General features: G+C 36.3%; 1 protein-coding gene across 1 annotated transcript in view; it reads left to right on the top strand.

The window, feature by feature from the left end:
* Tanc2 (tetratricopeptide repeat, ankyrin repeat and coiled-coil containing 2) overlaps window positions 1-21,282 on the top strand; it is a 476,564-nt gene that overhangs the window by 288,877 nt on the left and 166,405 nt on the right. Inside the window, 1 exon segment of the mRNA XM_047542811.1 lies at window positions 13,646-13,909. Coding sequence (XP_047398767.1) covers window positions 13,646-13,909 — 264 coding nt within the window.

Genomic DNA, 21,282 nt, shown 5'->3' with positions numbered 1-21,282 from the left:
TTCAGAAAACCAGTTATTAAACTTTTATCAGCATACTACTGGCCCCACCCCTAAATTCTACTGTAAGTTCCAACTTTATTGAACTTATTTCTTTTAAAGAATTTTGCTGTGTCTTGCTTCTATGCCCTTGTGTATGTTTCTCCTCTTACTTATTTTATAAAGTCATCCAGGTTATCAAAAGTGCTGATCAAATATAGGTGAATGTGAAATTGTCATTTGGAATGACTGGGAGTTGGTTAAGTATTATTACAAGGACTTTATTTTTGCCATCCTGGAGATTGAACCCAGAGGTGCTTTACCACAAAGCTACATCCCCAGCCCTGTTTATTTCTTACTTTACACAGTCTAAGTTACTGAAGCTGGTCTTGCTCCTCCTCAGCCTCCCAAGTAGCTCTCTTAATAGGTGTACACCACCTTACTTGGCTACAAGGATATTTGTTAAAGTCCTTGAGCATTATTGAAAATAATGTTTCCCTAACACAAATAAAAAGTCTTTATCACATTTTAAATTAGAGTGTCATACTGTACTCCTGGAAGATGTGTAACCATTTGCCAGTACTGAATCCATCCTTCAGATCATAGATTTATGTCCCTAAACATGTTCTCTCATTATATATTCTTCCTTCCTACTTTCCCTTTTCTTTCTCATTTTCCTTTTATTAAAGTGGACAGTTTCCTTGCTTAAATAATTGCCCTGGTAATGCGAATATATATATATTTTTTCAGTGTAAGTGCTCAAAGAAATGCACAGAAGAATGAGTCCATTTATTTTTTTTTTTTTGCTCATATATTTTATTAATGTTTGAAGTAACCTCCCAAACTGCCCAGATTGTCCAAGTGTCCACTTCTTACTATTTCTCTGTGATTTTTGTACATGGCAATAGAGCTTTAGTTTGCACGCTCTCACTTGTTTTATCCTTCTTTTTATTGTGTACGTATGTGATTCTTAACTTTAAGTCTGTTGATATGGTGAATGAATTTATTGATTTCTGGATGTTGAACTAACCTTGCATTCCTGGGATAAAACCCACTTGATCGTGGTGCACTATCTTTTTTAATTTTTTGTATGCAATTTGCTAAATTTGTTGAGAATTTTTGCGTCGATGTTCATTAAGGATATTGGTCTGAAATTTTCTTTCCTCGATGTGTCCTCTGTCTGGTTTAGATATCAGGGTGATATTGGCTTCATAGAATGAATTTGGAAGGGTTCCCTCCTCTTCTATTTCATGGAATACTTTGAGGAGTATTGGAATAAGCTCTTCTTTGAAGGTCTTGTAGAACTCCTCTGAGAGTCCATCTGGTCCCAAACTTTCCTTTTTGGTAGGCTTTTGATGACCTCTTCTATTTCATTGCTTGAAATTGATTTATTTAAGTTGTGTATATCCTCCTCGTTCAGTTTAGGTAATTCATATGTCTCTAGAAGCCTGTTGATATCTTCAAGATTTTCTATTTTGTTGGAGTATAGATTTTCAAACTAGCTTCTAATTATGTTTTGTATTTCACTTGTGTCTGTCGTGATATTTCCTTGTTCATACCAAATCTTATTAATTTGAATTTTCTTTCTCCTTCTCTTTTTTAGAGTGGTTAATGGTTTATCAATTTTGTTTATTTTTTCAAAGAACCAGCTTTTTATTTTGTCAATTTTTTTATTGTTTCTTTTGTTTCAGTTTCGTTGATTTCAGCTCTGATTTTAACTATTTCCTGTCTTCTATTACTTATGGTGTTGCCTGTTCTTTTTCTAGGGCTTTGAGCTGTAGTGTTAGGTTGTTTATTTGTTGATTTTTCTTCTTTTATTGAATGCACTCCATGAAATAAATTTTCCTCTAAGTACTGCTTTCATAGTGTCCCAGAGATTTTGTTATGATTTATCTTTGTTCTCGTTTACCTCTAAGAATTTTTTTATTTCCCCCTAATGTCTTCTGTTATCCATCATCATTCAATAGTGTATTATTTAATTTCTAGGTGTTGGAGTAGTTTCTGTGTTTTATTCTGTCATTTATTTCTAATTTCAATCCCTTATGATCTGATAGAATACAAAATAGTATCTCTGTCTTCTTATATTGCTAACAGTAACTTTGTGGCATGATATATGGTCTATTTTAGAGAAGGATCCTTGTGCTGCTGAAAAGAAAGAGTATTCGCTCTTCGTTGGATGGTAATATTCTATAAATGTCCATTAAGTCCAAATTATTGATTGTGTTATTAAGATCTATGGTTTCTTTGCTCAATTTTTGTTTGGAAGATCTGTCCAGTGGGGAGAGAGGTGTGTTAAAGTCACCTAGTATTGTTGTGTTGTGGTCTCTTTGATTCCTGAATTGAGAAGGATTTGTTTGACGTACATGGAGCCACTGTTTGGGGCATAGATATTATGATTGTTATGTCTTGCTGATTTATGTTTCCCTTAAGCAGTATGAAATGTCCCTTCTTTATCCATTCTGACTAACTTTGGCTTGAAGTCCACATTATCTGATATGAGGATGGCTTTTTTGCTGAGTCCATGTGTGTGGTATGTTTTTCCCCATCCTTTCACCTTTACTCAGTGGGTATCTCTTTCTATGAGATAAGTCTCTTGCAGGCAGCATATTGTTGGATTTTTCTTTTTAATCCAATCTGTGTCTTTTGATTGATGAGTTCAGGCCATTAACATTAGCATTATTATTGAGATATGATTTGTATTCCCGGTCTTTTTGGCTTATTTTTTCTTTTTTGGACACAACTTGGTTTCTCCTTTATTTGGCTATTCCTTTAGGGTAGTTCCTCCCTTTGTTGATTTACATCATTGTTTTTCATCTCTTCCTCATGGAATATTTGCTGAGAATGTTCTGTAGTGCTGGCTTTCTTTGTGTAAATTCTTTTAGCTTTTGTTATCATGGAAGGATTTTATTTCATCGTCAAATCTGAAGGTAAATTTTGCTGGGTATAAGATTCTTGGTTGGCATCCATTTTGTTTCAGAGCTTGAAAAATGTTGTTCCAGGCCCTTCTAGCATTTAGGATCTGGGTTGAAAAATCTGCTGATATTCTTATTGGTTTCACCCTGAATGTAATTTGGTTCTTTTATCTCGCAGCCTTTAAAATTCTGTCTTTATTTTGTATGTTAGGTATTTTCATAATAATGGACCTTGGTGTGGGTCTGTTGTAATTTTGTATATTTGGAGTCCTATAAGCCTCTTGTACTTGATTTTCCATTTCATTCTTCAGATTTGGGAAATTTTCTGATATTATTTCATTGAATAGATTGTTCATATCTTTGGTTGTTTCTCTGTGCCTTCCTCAATCCCAATGATTCTTAAATTTGGCCTTTTCATGATATCCATAATTCTTTTTTTTTTTTTACTTTAATTTCCCTTTTTTATTTTTATTTATTTATTTTTTTAAATTTATGTTTATTGTAAACACAATGGATACATGTTGTTTCTCTATTTGTACATGGAGTAAAGGCATACCATTTGTGTAATCATACATTTACATAGGGCAATGTTGTTTTGATTCATTCTGTTATTTTTTCCCTCTCCCCACCCCTCCCACCCCTCTTTTCCCTCTGCACAGTCCCTCCTTCCTCCATTCTTGTCCCCCTCCCCACCCCCATTATGTGTCATCATCTACTTATCAGTGAGATCATTCTTCCTTTGTTTTTTTGAGATTGGCTTATCTCACTTAGCATGAATATTCTCCAGTTCATCCCATTTGCCTGCAGATGCCATAATTTTATTATTCTTTATGGCTGAGTAATTTTCCATTGTATATATATACTGCAGTTTCTTTATCCATTCATCAATTGAAGGCCATCTAGGTTGATTCCACAATCCGGCTATTGTGAATTGAGCAGCTATGAACATTGATGTGGCTGTATCTCTGTAGTATGCTGATTTTAAGTCCTTTGGGAATAGGCTGAGAGGTGGGATAGCTGGGTCAAATGGGTGGTTCCATTCCAAGCTTTCTGAGGAATCTCCACACTGCTTTCCAGAATGGCTGCACTAATTTGCAACACCACCAGCAATGTATGAGTGTACCTTTTTTCCCCCACATCCTCTCCAACACCTATTGTTGCTTGTATTCTTGATAATCACCATTCTAATTGGGGTGAGATGGAATCTTAGGGTAGTTTTGATTTGCATTTCTCTTATTACTAAAGATGTTGAACATTTTTTCATATGTTTGTTGATTGCTTGTAGATCTTCTTCTGTGAAGTGTCTGTTCATTTCCTTAGCCCATTTGTCGATTGGATTATTTGTAATCTTGGTGTAGAGTTTTTTGAGTTCTTTATATATTCTGGAAATTAGTGCTCTATCTGAAGTATGAGTGGCAAATATTTTCTCCCACTCTGTAGGCTCTCTCTCACATTGCTGATAGTTTCCCTTTGCTGAAAGAAAGCTTTTTAGTTTGAATCTATCCCAATTATTGATTCTTGCTTTTATTTCTTGTGCTATGGGAATCCTGTTAAGGAAGTCTATGGCCATACTACCAAAAGTGCTATACAGATTCAATGCAATACCAATTAAAATCCCAATTGACGTACCTCACAGAAACAGAGCAAGAAAACATGAAATTCATCTGGAAGAATAAGAAACCCAGAATAGCTAAAGCAATCCTTAGCAGGAACAGCAAAGCAGGGGATATCGCAATATCAGACCTTCAACTATACTACAAAGCAATAGTAACAAAAAGAGCATGGTATTGGCATCAAAATAGACAGGTAGATCAATGGTACAGAATAGAGGACACGGACACAAACCCAAATAAATACAATTTCTCATACTAGACAAAGGTGCCAAAATATGCAATGGAGAAAAGATAGCCTCTTCAACAAATGGTGCTGGGAAAACTGGAAAACCATATGCAGCAGAATGAACCTAAACCCCTATCTCTCACCCTGCACAAAACTCAATTCAAGATGGATCAAGGGAGACTCAGAGAGGAAGATGGCGGACTAGAGGGCGGCTGCATTTCATGTTGCTCCAGGACTCAAGATTCAAAAGAGGAGATAGTGACTTGGGACCAACTCAAAGCCGCCGGGTGAGTTTCTCCCATAGGGGAGGCGTCCCGGATGGGGCAGTAGCCCTGGAACGCAGAGAACTTTGTGAAGTAGAGTGACTCGGCGGGACGCCCCTCCCCCGCTGGAGCGGTAAAAACGGACAGCGAAGCGGAGCGAAAAATGGCGGATTGAAGTTTCCAGGACCGCGGGCAGATTCTCTAACCTAAGGAGACTCGTCTGCGAAGGGTGAGGCTCCCAAGCCCAGGAGGGAGGTCCGGGCCCCTGGGAACGTTGCCTGCGAAGGCTGCCCTGCCCAGGCGCAAGACACACCTCCCCCGCTGGAGCAGTGAACTCAGAAAGCGGGGAACTTTGCAAAGGAGGTTGTGCGACACACCCGCTTGGTTTGAAGCGATCTGCCAGGGCTCCAGCGGCTGCCAGAGAAAGAGTGGGGCGGCGAGTTGTTTGGATCCAGCAACCGCCTGAGCAACGGGGAGGGGGCTGCCCAGAGGAGGTGGAGGTACGCAGTGAGTGGCTTGGTCTCCAAGCGCCCACACAGAGCACCGGGTGGCGGCCTGGAGGAAGAGACGAGCGACGGGTCAGTGGGGGCTTGGAACATATGTACGAGGCTCCAAGTGACTGGTCAGAGGGCGGGTCGCATAGCCAGGCGATTAGGTGCATAGCAAGGTCCGGTCCAGGGACCTAGGCACCTTTTCTTGAATGAACTACACAGAGACAAGCTGAGGGGCGAAGTGAAGGTTCCAGGACTACGGGCAGCTTCTCTAAGAAGGGACAACCTAAGGAGACTCGTCTACGAAGGGTGAGGCTCCCAGGCCCAGGAGAGCTACACAGAGACCAGCTGAGGGGTGGAGCGAAGGTTCCAGTACTGCGAGCAGCTTCTCTGAGGAGGGGCCACCTAAGGAGACTCGTCTGCGAAGGGCAGGGCTCCCAAGCCCAGGAGGTAGGTCCAGGCCCCTGGAAACGTTGCTTGGGAAGGCTGCCCTGCCCAGGCGGTAGTTGTGGACTGAGGGGAACCTCTAGGAGGGGAACGGACTAGCGAGACCTCCCACCAGGTGGGTCTTCCCCGCCGAGTGAGGTTTTCCCACAAAGACGGTAAAACCAGAGACACAGGCCCAAACAGGCATTGCCTCAGCCCGCAGTCTAGTTCCCCTTTGGATAACCATTGGTCAACAAGTAGAGGCACCTCTGCCCTCTAGCAGGGAATATACCCCACCTGAAGACCACCACCCCTAGAGAGGCAGCTACCTAGGGGAACACCGAAGTATCAACTTCCTCTAAGACTTCAGGCTACTGAAGGATAAGAGGGGATACACTAGCAATCTTCAGGGACATTATAAGTCAATAGAGGAAATCTGCAACATCTCTGCAGTCCACTGATACCTGAACAATATGAGAAAACAAGGGAAGAAAATGCCTCAAACAAATCTGGATGTTATATCAATAAAATCCAATGACAGCATGGCTGAAGAAATGTCAGAAAGGGAGTTCAGAATGTACATAATCAACATGATAAGGGAAGCAAACGATGAAATGAAAGAGCAAATGCAGGCATTGAATGAACGCACCAAGACAGTTAAAAGAGCAAATACAGGAAGCAAAAGACCATTTCAATAAAGAGTTAGAGATATTGAAAAAAAAAACAAACAGAAATCCTTGAAATGAAGGAAACAATAAACCAAATTAAGAACTCCATAGAAAGCACAACCAATAGGATAGAACACCTGGAAGACAGAACCTCAGATATTGAAGACAAAATATTTAACCTCGAAAACAAGTCGAACAAACAGAGAAGATGGTAAGAAATCATGAACAGAATCTCCAAGAACTATGGGATATCATGAAAAGGCCAAATTTGAGAATTATTGGGATTGAGGAAGGCTTAGAGAAACAAACCAAAGGAATGAACAACCTATTCAATGAGATAATTTCAGAAAATTTCCCAAATCTGAAGAACGAAATGGAAAATCAAGTTCAAGAGGCTTACAGGACTCCAAATACACAAAATTACAACTGACCCACACCAAGGCACATTATAATGAAAATACCTACCATACAAAATAAAGACAGAGTTTTAAAGGCTGTGAGAGAAAAGAACCAATTACATTCCGGGGGAAGCCAAAACGGATATCTGCAGTTTTTTCAATCCAGACCCTAAAAGCTAGAAGGGCCTGGAATAACATTTTTCAAGCCCTAAAAGAAAATGGATGCCAACCAAGAATCTTATACCCAGCAAAACTTACCTTCAGATTTGACGACGAAATAAAATCCTTCCATGATAAACAAAAGCTAAAAGATATACAAAAAGAAAGCCAGCATTACAGAACATTCTCAGCAAAATATTCCATGAAGAAGATATGAAAAACAAAGAAGCAAATCAGCAAAGGGAGGAGATATCCTAAAGGAACTCTCAAATAAAGAGGAACCAAGTCGTGTCAAAAATAAGCAAATAAATGAATAAAATGAGTCAAATGACCGGGAATACAAATCATATCTCAATAATAACCCTGAATATTAACGGCCTGAATTCATCAATCAAAAGACATAGACTGGCAGATTGGATAAAAAAGTAAGATGCACAATATGTTGCCTGCAAGAGACTCACCTCTTAGAAAGAGATACCCATAGACTAAAGGTGAAAGGATGGGAAAAAACTTACCATGCACATGGACCCAGCAAAAAAGCTGGGGTATCCATCCTCATTTCAGATAAAGTGGACTTCAAGCCAAAGTTAATCAGAAGGGATAAAGAAGGACATTTCATAATGCTTAAGGGAACCATAAATCAGCAAGACATAACAATCATAAATATCTATGCCCCAAACAGTGGCTCATCCATGTATGTCAAACAAATCCTTCTCAATCTCAGAAACCAAATAGACCACAATACAGTAATACTAGGTGATTTTAACACGCCTCTCTCCCCACTGGACAGATCTTCCAAACAAAAATTGAACAAAGAAACCATAGATCTCAATAACACAATCAATAATTTAGACTTAACAGACATTTATAGAATATACCATCCAACGAAGAGTGAATACACTTTCTTCTCAGCAGCACATGGATCCTTCTCTAAAATAGACCATATATTATGCCACAAAGCTAAATGTTAGCAAATACAAGAAGATAGAGACACTTCCTTGTATTTTATCAGACCATAATGGATTGAAACTAGAAATAAATGAAAGAGCAAAAAACAGAAATTACTCCAACACCTGGAGATTAAACAATATGCTATTATATGAGGAATGGATAACAGAAGATATTAGGAAGGAAATTAAAAAATTCTTAGAGGTAAACGAGAACAAAGACACATCGTATCAAAATCTCTGGGACACTATGAAAGCGGTACTTAGAGGAAGATTTATTTCATGGAGCGCATTTAATAAAAGAAGTAAAACTCAAAAAATAAATGACCTAACACTACAGCTCAAAGCCCTAGAAAAAGAAGAACAGATCAACACCAAAAGTAGTAGAAGACAGGAAATAGTTAAACTGAGAGCTGAAATCAACGAAATTGAAATAAAAGAAACAATACAAAAAATTGACAAAATAAATAGTTGGTTGTTCGAAAAAATAAACAAAATTGATAAACCTTTAGCCACACTAACAAGAGAAGACGAGAGAAAACCCAAATCACCAAAATTCGGAATGAACAAGGAAATATCACAACAGACACAAGGGAAATACAAAACATAATTAGAAGCTATTTGAAAATCTATATTCCAACAAAATAGAAAATTTCGAAGATATCAACAAGTTTCTAAAGACCTATGAATTGCCTAAACTAAACGAGAAGGACATACACAATTTAAATAGACCAATTTCAAGTAATGAAATAGAAGAAGTCATCAAAAGCCTACCAACAAAGAAAAGTCCAGGACCTGATGGTTTCTCAGCCGAGTTCTACAAAACCTTTAAAGAAGAGCTCATTCCAATACTTTTCAAAGTATTCCATGAAAAACAAGAGGAGGGAACTCTCCCAAACTCATTCTACGAAGCCAATATCTCCCTGATACCTAAACCAGACAGAGACACATCGAGGAAAGAAAATTTTAGACCAATATCCTTAATGAACATCGACGCAAAAATTCTCAACAAAATTTTAGCAAATCGCATACAAAAATGTATTAAAAAGATAGTGCATCATGATCAAGTGGGTTTCATCCCAGGGATGCAAGGTTGGTTCAACATCCAGAAATCAATAATGTAATTCACCATATCAACAGACTTAAAGTCAAGAATCACATGATTATTTCAATAGATGCAGAAAAAGCATTTGATAAAATACAGCACCCCTTCATGCTCAAAACACTAGAAAAAATAGGGATAGTGGGAACGTTCCTTAACATTGTAAAGGCCATCTACGCTAAGCCCATGGCTAATATTATTCTTAATGGTGAAAAACTGAAAGCATTCCCCCTAAAATCTGGAACAAGGCAGGGATGTCCTCTCTCACCACTCCTATTCAATATCGTCCTTGAAACTCTAGCCAGAGCAATTAGACAGACCAAAGAAATTAAAGGGATACAAATTGGAAAAGAAGAACTCAAACTATCCCTATTTGCTGATGATATGATTATATACTTAGAGGAACCAGGAAATTCCACCAGAAAACTCTTAGAACTCATAAGTGAATTCAGTAAAGTAGCAGGATACAAGATCAATGCTCATAAATCCAATGCATTTTTATACATAAGTGATGAATCTTCAGAAAGAGAAGTTAGGAAAACTACTCCATTCACAATAGCATCGAAAAAAATAAAATACTTGGGAATCAATCTCACAAAAGAAGTGAAAGACCTCTACAATGAGAACTACAGAACACTAAAGAAAGAAATTAAAGAACACCTTAGAAGATGGAAAGATCTCCCATGTTCCTGGATAGGCAGAATTAATATTGTCAAAATGGCCATACTACCAAAAGTGCTATACAGATTCAATGCAATTCCAATTAAAATCCCAACGATGTACCTTACAGAAGTAGAACAAGCAATCATGAAATTCATCTGGAAGAATAAGAAACCCAGAATTGCTAAAGCAATCCTTCGCAGGAAAAATGAAGCAGGGGGTATTGCAATACCTGAACTTTAACTGTACTACAAAGGAATAGTAACAAAAACGGCATGGTATTGGTACCAAATAGGACAGGTAGATCAATGGTACAGAATAGAGGACACGGACACAAACCCCAAACAAATATAATTTCCTCATACTAGACAAAGGGGCCAAAAATATGCAATGGAGAAAAGATAGCCTCTTCAATAAATGGTGCTGGGAAAATTGGAAATCCATATGCAACAAAATGAAAATAAACCCATATCTCTCACCGTGCACAAAACTAAACTCAAAATGGATTAAGGACCTCGGAATCAGACCAGAGACCCTGCATCTTATAGAAGAAAAAGTAGGTCCAGATCTTCAACATATCGGCTTAGGACCAGACTTTCTCAACAGGACTCCCATAGCACAAGAAATAAAAGCAAGAATCAACAACTGGGATAGATTCAAACTAAAAAGCTTTCTCTCAGCAAAGGAAACTATCAGCAATGTGAAGAAAGAGCCTACAGAGTGGGAGAAAATGTTTGCCAATCATACTTCAGATAGAGCGCTAATCTCCAGAATCTATAAAGAACTCAAAAAACTCAACACCAAGACTACAAATAATCCAATCGACAAATGGTCTAAGGAAATGAACAGACACTTCACAGAAGAAGACCTACAAACAATCAACAAACATATGGAAAATGTTCAACATCTCTAGTAATAAAAGAAATGCAAATCAAAACCACCCTAAGATTCCATCTCACCCCATAAGAATGGCATTATCAAGAACACAAGCAACAACAGGTGTTGTCGAGGATGTGGGAGAAAGGTACACTCATACATTGCTGGTGGGGTTGCAAATTAGTGCAACCACTCTGGAAGGCAGTATGGAGATTCCTTAAAAAACTTGGAATGGAACTACCATTTGACCCAGCTATCCCACTCCTTGGCCTATACCCAAAGGACTTAAAATCAGCATACTACAGAGATACAGCCACATCAATGTTCATTGCTGCTCAATTCACCATAGCCAGATTGTGGAACCAACCTAGATGCCCTTCAGTTGATGAATGGATAAAGAAACTGTGGCATATATATACAATGGAATATTACTCCGCCATAAAGAATGATAAAATTATGGCATTTGCAAGCAAATGGACGAAATTGGAGAATATCATGCTAAGTGAGATAAGCCAATCTCAAAAAACCAAAGGAAGAATGATCTCGCTGATAAGTGGATGATGATACATAATGGGGCGTGGGAGGGGTTAGTTTTAGGGTTAGAGTGAGGGTTAGGGAGGGGGGCAAGAATGGGGGAAGGAAGGACTGTATAGAGGGAAAATAGGGATGGGAGGGGTGGGGGGAAGGGGAAAAAATAACAGAATGAATCAACCAACATCACCCTATGTAAATGTATGATTACACAAATGGTATGCCTTTACTCTATGTACAAACAGAGAAAGAACATGTATCCCATTTGTTCACAATTAAAAAAAAAAAAATACAAAAAAAAAAAAAAAAAAGATGGATCAAGGACCTCAGAATCAGACCAGAGGACCCTTCATCTTATAGAAGAAAATGTAGGTTCAAATGTTCAACATGTTGGCCCAGAATCAGTCTTCCCTTTTTTATTAATGAGAAGGTTCTGTGGTTTCAAGTCTTGATGCAACACCATTCTTCTGTGGCAATAAGTTAATCCATGTAGAATTTGGTATAGAAACATCAGATACTCAAGGACCAGAGTCAAAGATTTATTTGTGTAAATGATGTCTCGTAATGTTACTATGTTTGTATGTTTGAAATCCTTTAAGAGTAAACTTCTCTTTTAGCTGTACTGGGTGTGCCTTCTCTGTGTTCCAAACAGAATTTCCACCAAATTCTCTGTCAGTTTACTTTTTCCTTTATAAACTATTGCATATGTACCCTCCATTGAGATCCATTTATGTTTATGATTTCTGAGACAAACACCTGTCGGTGACTGGACTTCATCAGATGACTTCCCAGAAGCTTGGTCACTTAACATCTGATCCCATTTTTAGATATTTGTGATCAATATCTCCTCGGGGATGACCAGATCCGCAGTTGAAGAGGCCCCAGCGCCAGCCTCCGACTCCATGTCCCCATTGAACAGAGCCTGGCCCTGCTCCGTGCTGCCGCCGCCGCTCAGCGCTGCCATCTTATAAATGAGAGCCTTGCCCGAGCGGCCGCCGCTGGGCCATCCCATAATTCTTGTAGATTCCGTTCATGATTTCTTACCATCTTCTCTGTTTGGTCAACTTTGTTTTCAAGATCAAATATTTTGTCTTCAATGTCTGAGGTTCTGTCTTCCAGGTGTTCTATCCTATTGATGAATGCTTTCTATGGAGTTTTAATTTGGTTTGTTTGTTTCCTTCATTTCAAGGATTTCTGTTTGTTTGTTTGTTTTTTCAGTATCTCTAACTCTTTATTGAAATGATCTTTTGCTTTCCGCATTTGCTCTTTTAACTGTCGATTGGTGCAAATCTTTTTTTCTTTAGTTTTATGTGGTGCTGGGGATCGAACCCATTGCCTCACATGTTTTAAGCAAACACTCTACCACTGAGCCACAACCCCAGCCCGCCTTTTATGTTTTGTGACGACAAAATTAGACTCACTTTTAAAAAAGAAATTTAGAAAAAAAGAAAAAAAGAAAACAGACCAAAAAATAAAAAAGAAATTTAGATTTTCCTTTGCAGTTCTTTTTCTTCTCATGTGACTGCAAAACCCAGAACTCCATTTAAAGTTTACAAAGAGAAAAACCTCACTAAAAAGTATTGTGGATATTACCTCATGAGTGTAGATCTTTCCTTTGGCAATAGGTACATTTGAAATGCAAAAGAAGAAAATGAACTAACTATAAAACTCCTGGAATGCCATCTTTTATTCTTTTATAATTATTCCTATTTTTATAATCTGGATTTAATGTTTTTAATCCTTTTATTTACAAAGTTGATGAAAATGTTACTATTCATGTACAAGTATTGGTAAGATTAGATAAAGTTCTAGAAGACCTTCCAGTTTTTTATTTGTGATTATTCTTTAACAGCTATTCAGAAATGATGTATTAAGGATTAGCAATACAGAGAGGAGCGGTACAAGAAGGACTTGTATTGCTTCCTTATTTGGGAAGATTTTTTCTGATTTAATAGTTTCTACTTAGGTACAGTTTTTTTATTCTAATTCTTTGTTACATTTAAAGGACCAGGAAATAAACTTAAATGGGGGATGAATGGGATAACAAGAATATAGAAATCTTTTAAGGGCCTCTGTAACTCTCCAACAAACTGTGAAATTTATATATAAATTCCCTTTTGATCAAATTCTAAAAATTTTAGCACTGATAGGTCTTAGTTCTATCAGTTGTATGAATTTGCTTAGTTCATTTAAATAGAGTTGTTGACTATATATGACTATATGTGACTATATATGTGGTTTTGATTATTTAAACTTCATGATAGAGGTGAAATGATCATCAGTAACTTAAAAGTAATGTTATTAATGTTCTAATTATCTATTCATAAATTGCAATAGTTACAAACAGATGAATCTCTACTTTCTTTTTTTTTTTAATTAATTTTACTCTCTTTCCAGCTACATTGACAAGCTATTCTGAAAACATGGAACGCACAAAATATGTTGGAGAAAGCAGTAAAGAATTAGGATCTGGAGGAAACCTAAAACCTTGGCAGACTCAAAAATCCAGCATGGACTCCTGTCTATATCGAGTAGATGAAAACATGACTGCATCTACCTATAGTCTGAATAAGATCCCAGAGAGAAATTTGGAAACAGTTTTATCTCAGTCAGTGCAGTCTATTCCTTTGTATCTTATGCCACGGCCAAATTCAGTAGCAGGTAAGGTGTTTTGTTTTGTTTTAAAATAACCATTTTACTGGGGTACATACTGAAGTGCAAATAAATCTTCTTCTAACAACATTTAAATTTTCTACTAATCTTCATTAAACCATTCTTTATGCTTCAGTAATATACATGTGTTTATTTTTTTGAACTTGGGGGAAGGTTCATCTTTCTCAAGTGATTGTTTTTCTGCTCCTATAATATGCAAAAACACACATAATATCAGAAACAGCCTATCAAATATGTCATCAAACTAATAAATTCTTTTTCCTCATATCAGACTGTTTGAAAGAATTTTAGTTGAGGTTTTAGTTTTTTCCTCAAATAATCACCAGGTATCTCTATTTCTAGAGAACAACTCACACCACTAGCATATGCGGTTTGTAAAGAATGATACAAAAGGTTAAGTGACCACAATGTGGAGTCATTTATTCTTTAGCAGCTACTCAGAAGTGCTGTCAAGGGATACTTTTAATACAGTTAAGTTCCTATTTAATATTTCAAACCAGGCAATTTTGTAGAAAGAGACATTATGACATTATCAAATGCATCACTATCTGAACTTTGTCCAGACTACAAAATAAAAGTTATGTCTTTCTTTCTTAACTTTCTTGATGAATGCCTGGGTAGATTTATCTAACTGATGTAGAATAATAAAAACTTACTGTAGTCAAAAGCTCTTATTCCCAGATACAACTGTTACTCAGATGATAGAGTGATACATAGTGATTGCCCTTCCCAGTTCCCATTTACTGCCTATTCTAAATCATTATTTTTTGTTTTTACTTCTGGGAGATGTATCAGGTGTCATTATGGGAGAATGGCTCATCTGGAAGACCAGTAACTGCAGGAAATTTCATATTAATTCTTTATGATTGTTCACTTTTAAATTGTAACAGTACATTTCCTCTCCTAGGTCCTTCTAAATATGCTGATCCCCAACTACCATGTCATATTAGAATCCTCGAATTCTCTAATTTGCAAGAAATTATATTTTTCCAGAAGGAAAAGCATATAAATCCTAGCTTATATGTAAATGGGAAAATACAGCTACTCAACTTTAAAGTATATCCCATTTTACTTCCTAACTAAGCTACAAAGATCTCTAAGAAAATTCTGGCTCAATTATTTGAGAAAGGCATTGAACACTGTATAGGAGACAGAGATAAAAGCTGTATTTCATTAAGTTGACTACACAATCAGTTTCAATGAATTATAATCAGGACTGTGCCTCTCAGTTAACAACATTAGCATTCTGCACTACCCCCTTTTCCTTAGTGTTTCCGAGTGTATTTTTTTCTATATGCCCTAGAACCATTTTTCAGTGTATTATTAATCAAGAACCTTCTCATTTGGTTAAAACCTATTCAGTCCTTCCTTAGGTTTCTCAGCTCAAGTATACCTCATAATTGTTCTCTATATTTGCCAATCACTCCCTCTCTTGTATATCGTGCCTTCCAGGCAATACCAGAAATTGAGAGACCTGTGGGAAGAAGAACAAACCAAGCCCTAGCGAATTATTATTTTAATTGTAGTCTTGAAAAGCTGTTAGAACTACGTATAACTAACCATGAGTCAGTGATAAGCCATGAGGCACCTACCAATCCTCCATCTGCCTGGCTACCTTTCTAGGCTGAACTCATATGCTCCCTCCTTCGTGAAACTTTCCCCAGTCATCATCCCTATAATCTCCCAGCCACAAGTAATTGCTTCATCCTCTAGTCTCTCCCAATCCAACATATATTTTTTTTCTTTTTGTGTTAACAACAGCTGTTGTGTATATGTGTTAGTCTAACCACTAGATATAAACTTTTTGAGATCAGGAGCTGATAATACTTCAGTAGATGCTTCATAATTATTGGTGGAATGAACTCATTAATGAATGAATCAACCAATATGTGTAATCAGCTTTAAACAAAAGTAACAATGTAATTAGTAAATCCAGTTACAATTCCTTTTCATTCTACCAAAGAGTATATTCATCTTGTAGGAGAGATTACAGGGGAAAAAAATCAAGGTACCTTCATTTAAAGAAAGTACTATCTACATGAGATGGTAATAGAGACCAGTCATAAAACAGTTTGGAACTTAATTTTAATATCTCAATATTTCATTTCTTTCCAAATCACAACCTGTGGTTCTCTATAATATAGGGAGTATACAGACAGCATTTATCATTATTTGTTAACAATAGGCAACAATTTTTTAATGATCGACCAGAAGCCTTTTTATGTTGAATAAAATAAAATTACTAGAAATGTAATTGTGTTGAAAGGAAAAGAAAAAAAACTTTATTTTACCTCTAAAATAGTAGTCAGAAAACAAGCACAAATGGGCCAAATATGATCCACCCTGTTTTTGTAAATACATTTTTATTTCAGCATAGCCACACTCATTTTTTTTTACTTCTGGCTGCTTTGTTATTCCAACAAGAGTTCAGTAGTTGCAAGGAAACCATCTGGCCCACAAAGCCTGAATTATTTACTGTTTTGGCCTTTCCTGGAAAAGGAAAGTTGCAACCTCCCTTCTTAAACCTTATGCCAGCATTCTTAGTGTTTTTGCCCAGATAGCCCTTCAACTATATATCTCATCTCTACATCTCATAGTGCTAGATGTACATAGGAAGAGAAACTATTTTAGATTTTATGTAAAAGTTTTTTATAAATTTCACATGACTACATTAATTTCATGGAGAATCAGAAATTAAGCTATTCCATGAGAGGGACATTGCTACTCAACTATACTGATATTAGATACCGAGGACTTTGGAAGGATTTGAAAGAGTTAAAAATGAACCTCTTAAGTTTTGTTTTGCTCTTCAGTTTTGTTCTTAAGTTTTTATAATGTGCATTTAGCTAGAATGTCATAATCAACATAGTGCATGGATGGTGTACGTAATCTGTATAAGTCTAGAGCCTTCATTCTAGAACTTAAGGATTCTCATTATGGCAGTGGAGAAGTCTCTTAATGGGTTTATTCTAATCTTCTCATTCTCTTTTTAGTTTACTGAATGAAGTATAAAATATTTTTCTCTTCTTAAGCAGAAATATCTGTAAGTTATTTATCATTTCATTCTATAAAGATGCTAACCTTAAGGTTTACAAAGTTATGTCCAGGTCTCACTTACTGATTAGCCAGATACACTTTTCCCTGCAGTATCTCTAAAATTTTTTGACGGGATTGCTTTTCAGAGATTGGCATATGACAGCTGCCAAAAGTATCAATAATTTATCAATTATTTCTCTAATCTTCAATAAATATTAAAGAAAAATTATATGCACTTATATTGCAATGAGTGAAATCCAAGTTTCTGTACTGGGTATTTTAATCACCCGGTAAAGATATCATTTGGCATGTATTTAAAAAAAAACACTTCACAAAGCAAACAACATTCAGACAAAGAGCACAGTACATTCTTGGGTCATAAGGTTTAATTTATTCAGAATTTATTTAGAATTTCATCTTAACTGATGTTCTGGTTAGTTCCTGTTATGGTTAGATATGTAGTGTCCCCCAAAAACTCATGTGGGAGATAATGCAAGAAGGTTTAGAAATGAAACAACTGGGTTATGATAGTCTTAACCCAATCAGTGAATTAATCCCCTGATAGGAATTAACTGGTAACTGAAAGCAGGTAGGGTGTGGCTGGAAGAGGTGGGTCATTGGGGGCATGCCTTTGGGTGCTCTCTTTGCTTCCTGGTGTGATGTATGGAGCCACTTCCTTCTGCCACACTCTTATGCTCCAATGTTCTGCTCACCTAGAGCCCAGCAGAATGAAGCCAAACTTCTGAAACCGGGAGCCCCCACATAAATTTTGCCTCCTCTAAAATTGTTCTTGTCATATCTTTCAGTCATAGCACAAAAAAGCTAACTAAATCAGACTGAAATTTTTTTAATTGTGATCAAATTTTAAGGACTTTTCATCCAGTTTGTAAATTTTTCCTACTTCTAAACTACTACCTCTCTAGATATATTTTTGTTAACTGTCATTTAGTAACTTTACTACTTATAGGCATGAATATAGTTGTGGCTACAATTGTGTTTCACTTGTGTTTTTGGTTTTGTTTGTTTTGGTACTGGGGATTGAACCCAGGGGTGCTTAACCACTGAGCCACATCGCCAGCCTGTTTTATTTTTTATTTTGATACTGTCTTACTAAGTTGCTCAGGGCCTCACTAAATTGCTGAGTCTGCTTTGAACTTGCACTCATCCTGTCTTAGCCTCTGGAAGCACTGGTATTATGGGGCATGCACTGTATGCCCATCTCAGTTAAGTTTTTGCATATCCACTGGAGTAGTGATTGAACCAGTTAACAGTAGTTATTAAGGTAAGGTATAAGGGGAAATTATATGAGGAAATTCTAATTGACATCCATTATTATTTATAGTATACTCAACTGTAATGTAACAAATCCTATATAATATAGTAATTTATAAAGTACTCTAGGAATACAAAGGAGATAGCAGTGCACAGGGGAATGGAATATAGAGGAATAGAACACATCGCAGAAAGTACAATTAAGAGTTTACCCAGAAGACAAACGGGAAAGAGAAAGGAATTACAAAGAAGATAAAGAACTTGGCACATTTTAGTATTTCTGCATGACTAGAAACTGGAGTTTAAAAGATGACATTGAAAGTGATACCAAGGACCTATACTCTGATGATAAGAACTGGCATTTTTATCTTATTGGTAATAGAGAATACTTGAGAGGGTTTAGTTGTACTGTATTATCAAATTTGCAGTTTAGAAAAAAGATAGTAAATATCCATCAACATAGAAGAAATTGAAGAAGAAAAGCCTGAAGTTAGGAAGACTAGGTAGTGAATAGTTTCTTCTGTTTCAGAAAATTACAAGTAACGAATTACCTGATTGAAAGCTATGTTAATGTGAGTAGAGAAAGTGGCTTAAAAGAGTTTCCACTTTTCTATCTTAAAATGTAACATTTATTAGTTATTTTTTTAAATACAGAGAGGTCAAAGAAGACAAAGCAGAAAATGAGCCTTTGCCCAGTGGTCCCTTACATATTCTAGGAGTTAAAAATTCATATGTGTTATAATTTTTATCTGATTTACATATTATACACTTCCAAAATTAAAGAAAAGGGAATAGCCAGTCTTCTCTATCCACTACCTCTCTACATATAGCTACATTTGGTTATATGTAAGAGATGTGAGATCAGAAAATCAACAGGATTTATATGAGATAAATTAAAGCATATATTCTAAAAAATGCATACATAAATGAACACACCAGCTTTATTTATAATAGCCTAAAACTGCAAACATCCCAAATGTTCATCATCAGGTGAATGAATATACAAATTATAGTATATCTGTACAATGGAATAATACTCAGCAATAAAAGGCAAAAGACTATTAATACAGCAGTAACGCAAATCTTAATTATGCTGAGTGAAAGAAGCCATTTTTTAAAAAAAACACATACAATATGATTCCATTTATATAAATCCTAAAAAGTACAAACTAATCTATAGAGTCCTCTCTTCTGTTTCAAACATCTGCATGTACAGATATCATCTAGCCATTTTCATGTTGGCCTGTGGGAACTGTTGTTCAGGTTAACTGGCATGAGTGTTGATCCTCTGGCTACCTCTAAATGCCTGTAGTCTCTGACTAAGAAATTTCATGTCTTCTTCTAGCATCCAGGCTTTTTAGTTTACAAGTAGGATGATATACCTGATATACCGATCTTTCACAGTTCTTGACAATGAGATGCCACTCTACCCAGACCCACACAATTAAAAGAAATGACATTGACAAGCATTGACAGGGATATGATGCAATTGAAACTATCATATATTGATAATGGGAGTATGTTAATAAATTGGTGCTACCACTTTGAAAAGCTGTTTGGCAGGATCTGTTAAAGATGTAGCTATATTACATGTTAGGTAAAACCTAGCAATTCCACTCACATAGAATGCCCATGAAAAGTAAGTCTTTATGTTCAGATGTAAGAATGTTTGTATCAGTTTTATTACTAATACCCAAAAACCTAAAAACCTCCCAAATATCCATCAGTAGTAGAGTTGATAAATAAATTGTATATAGCGGTGAAAAAGAATGTATTGCTATTAACAGATAACATTGAATATAAGAATTCAGATTTAAAAAATTGTAGACTTTATACAGTATGTATATTTATTTAAAAATTAAGAAAAACAGTCACAATCCTATGATGATAGAATCAAAGTAGCAGTTACCTTTGGTGGGACTGTTGACTTAAAGGAGCTTTTTATATCTTGATCCAAATGGTGGTCATGTGGTACGTACATATATAAAAATTGAGTTATACACTTAAGATTTGTATACTTCATGTAAATCATACTGCAACTTTAAAAAAAGATAAAATGTATTTTGACTTCTTTCAAAATGTATTTCTGGAAAGATTTTTTTTTCTTGTCATTGGTATAGAAATAAGTCATAGGAAATAAGACCTTTATCTGAAATACTTTTTTTGGTACTGGAGATTGAACTCGGGGCACTCGACCACTGAGCCACATCCCCAACCCTATTTGTATTTTATTTAGAGGCAGGATCTCTGAGTTGCTTGGTGCCTCGCTTCTTTGCTGAGGCTTGCTTTGAACTCATGATCCTCCTGCATGAACCTCCCAAGCTGCTGGGATTATAGGTGTGTGCCTTTTCACCCAGCTGAAATACCTATTTTAAATGTTGCATAAAAACAACCTAATTGTGAAAGTTGAATAATTTACTTAAGGTGTTCCATTTTATTGAGAGTGTAAACCAAAGATCAGTATCCAGACTGGCCAGAAATTATTATTGCCACGAGAAATGGTCGTTATTGCCACCTTAATTCAGTAGTAGCCTAGCTGAAATCTTAAAACAGCAGTCTCTTGTTGGTAGATTTGAAAAAAAATTTTTAAAAGATAGTATATTGAACCATATTTTACATATTATAAAATTCACCCAAGTGTACCATTCAGTAATGTTTAGTAAATTTACCAAATTGTGTAATCCTCACCACAAATCAACTCTAGAACATTTTTTTATCATGCCAGTAAGCTCTCTTATATCTATTTAGTGTAATCCCATTCTCACCTCCAGTACCAGGTAAATAGTAATCTATTTTCTGACTTTACAGATTTATATTTTCTATACCTTTCAATTTAAATGGAGTCATACAGTATGTGATTCTGTCTGATTTCTTTCACTTGCTGCTTTTAAGGGTAATCTGTGACAAAGAATGCATCAGTGGTTTGTTACTCTTTATTGCAAGAGTCTTCCAAATATATATCTCTGCCACATTTTATCTATCCATTTACCAGTTGAGAGACATTTAGGTTATCTCCAATTTGGTGCTATTGTGAATGGTGCTGTTACAAACAT

Source organism: Sciurus carolinensis, chromosome 3 (genome assembly GCF_902686445.1).
Source record: "Sciurus carolinensis chromosome 3, mSciCar1.2, whole genome shotgun sequence".
Taxonomy (NCBI): Eukaryota; Metazoa; Chordata; class Mammalia; order Rodentia; family Sciuridae; genus Sciurus; species Sciurus carolinensis.
The sequence above is the reverse complement of the archived record's forward strand: the minus strand, read 5'-3'. Positions and strand labels throughout refer to the sequence as shown.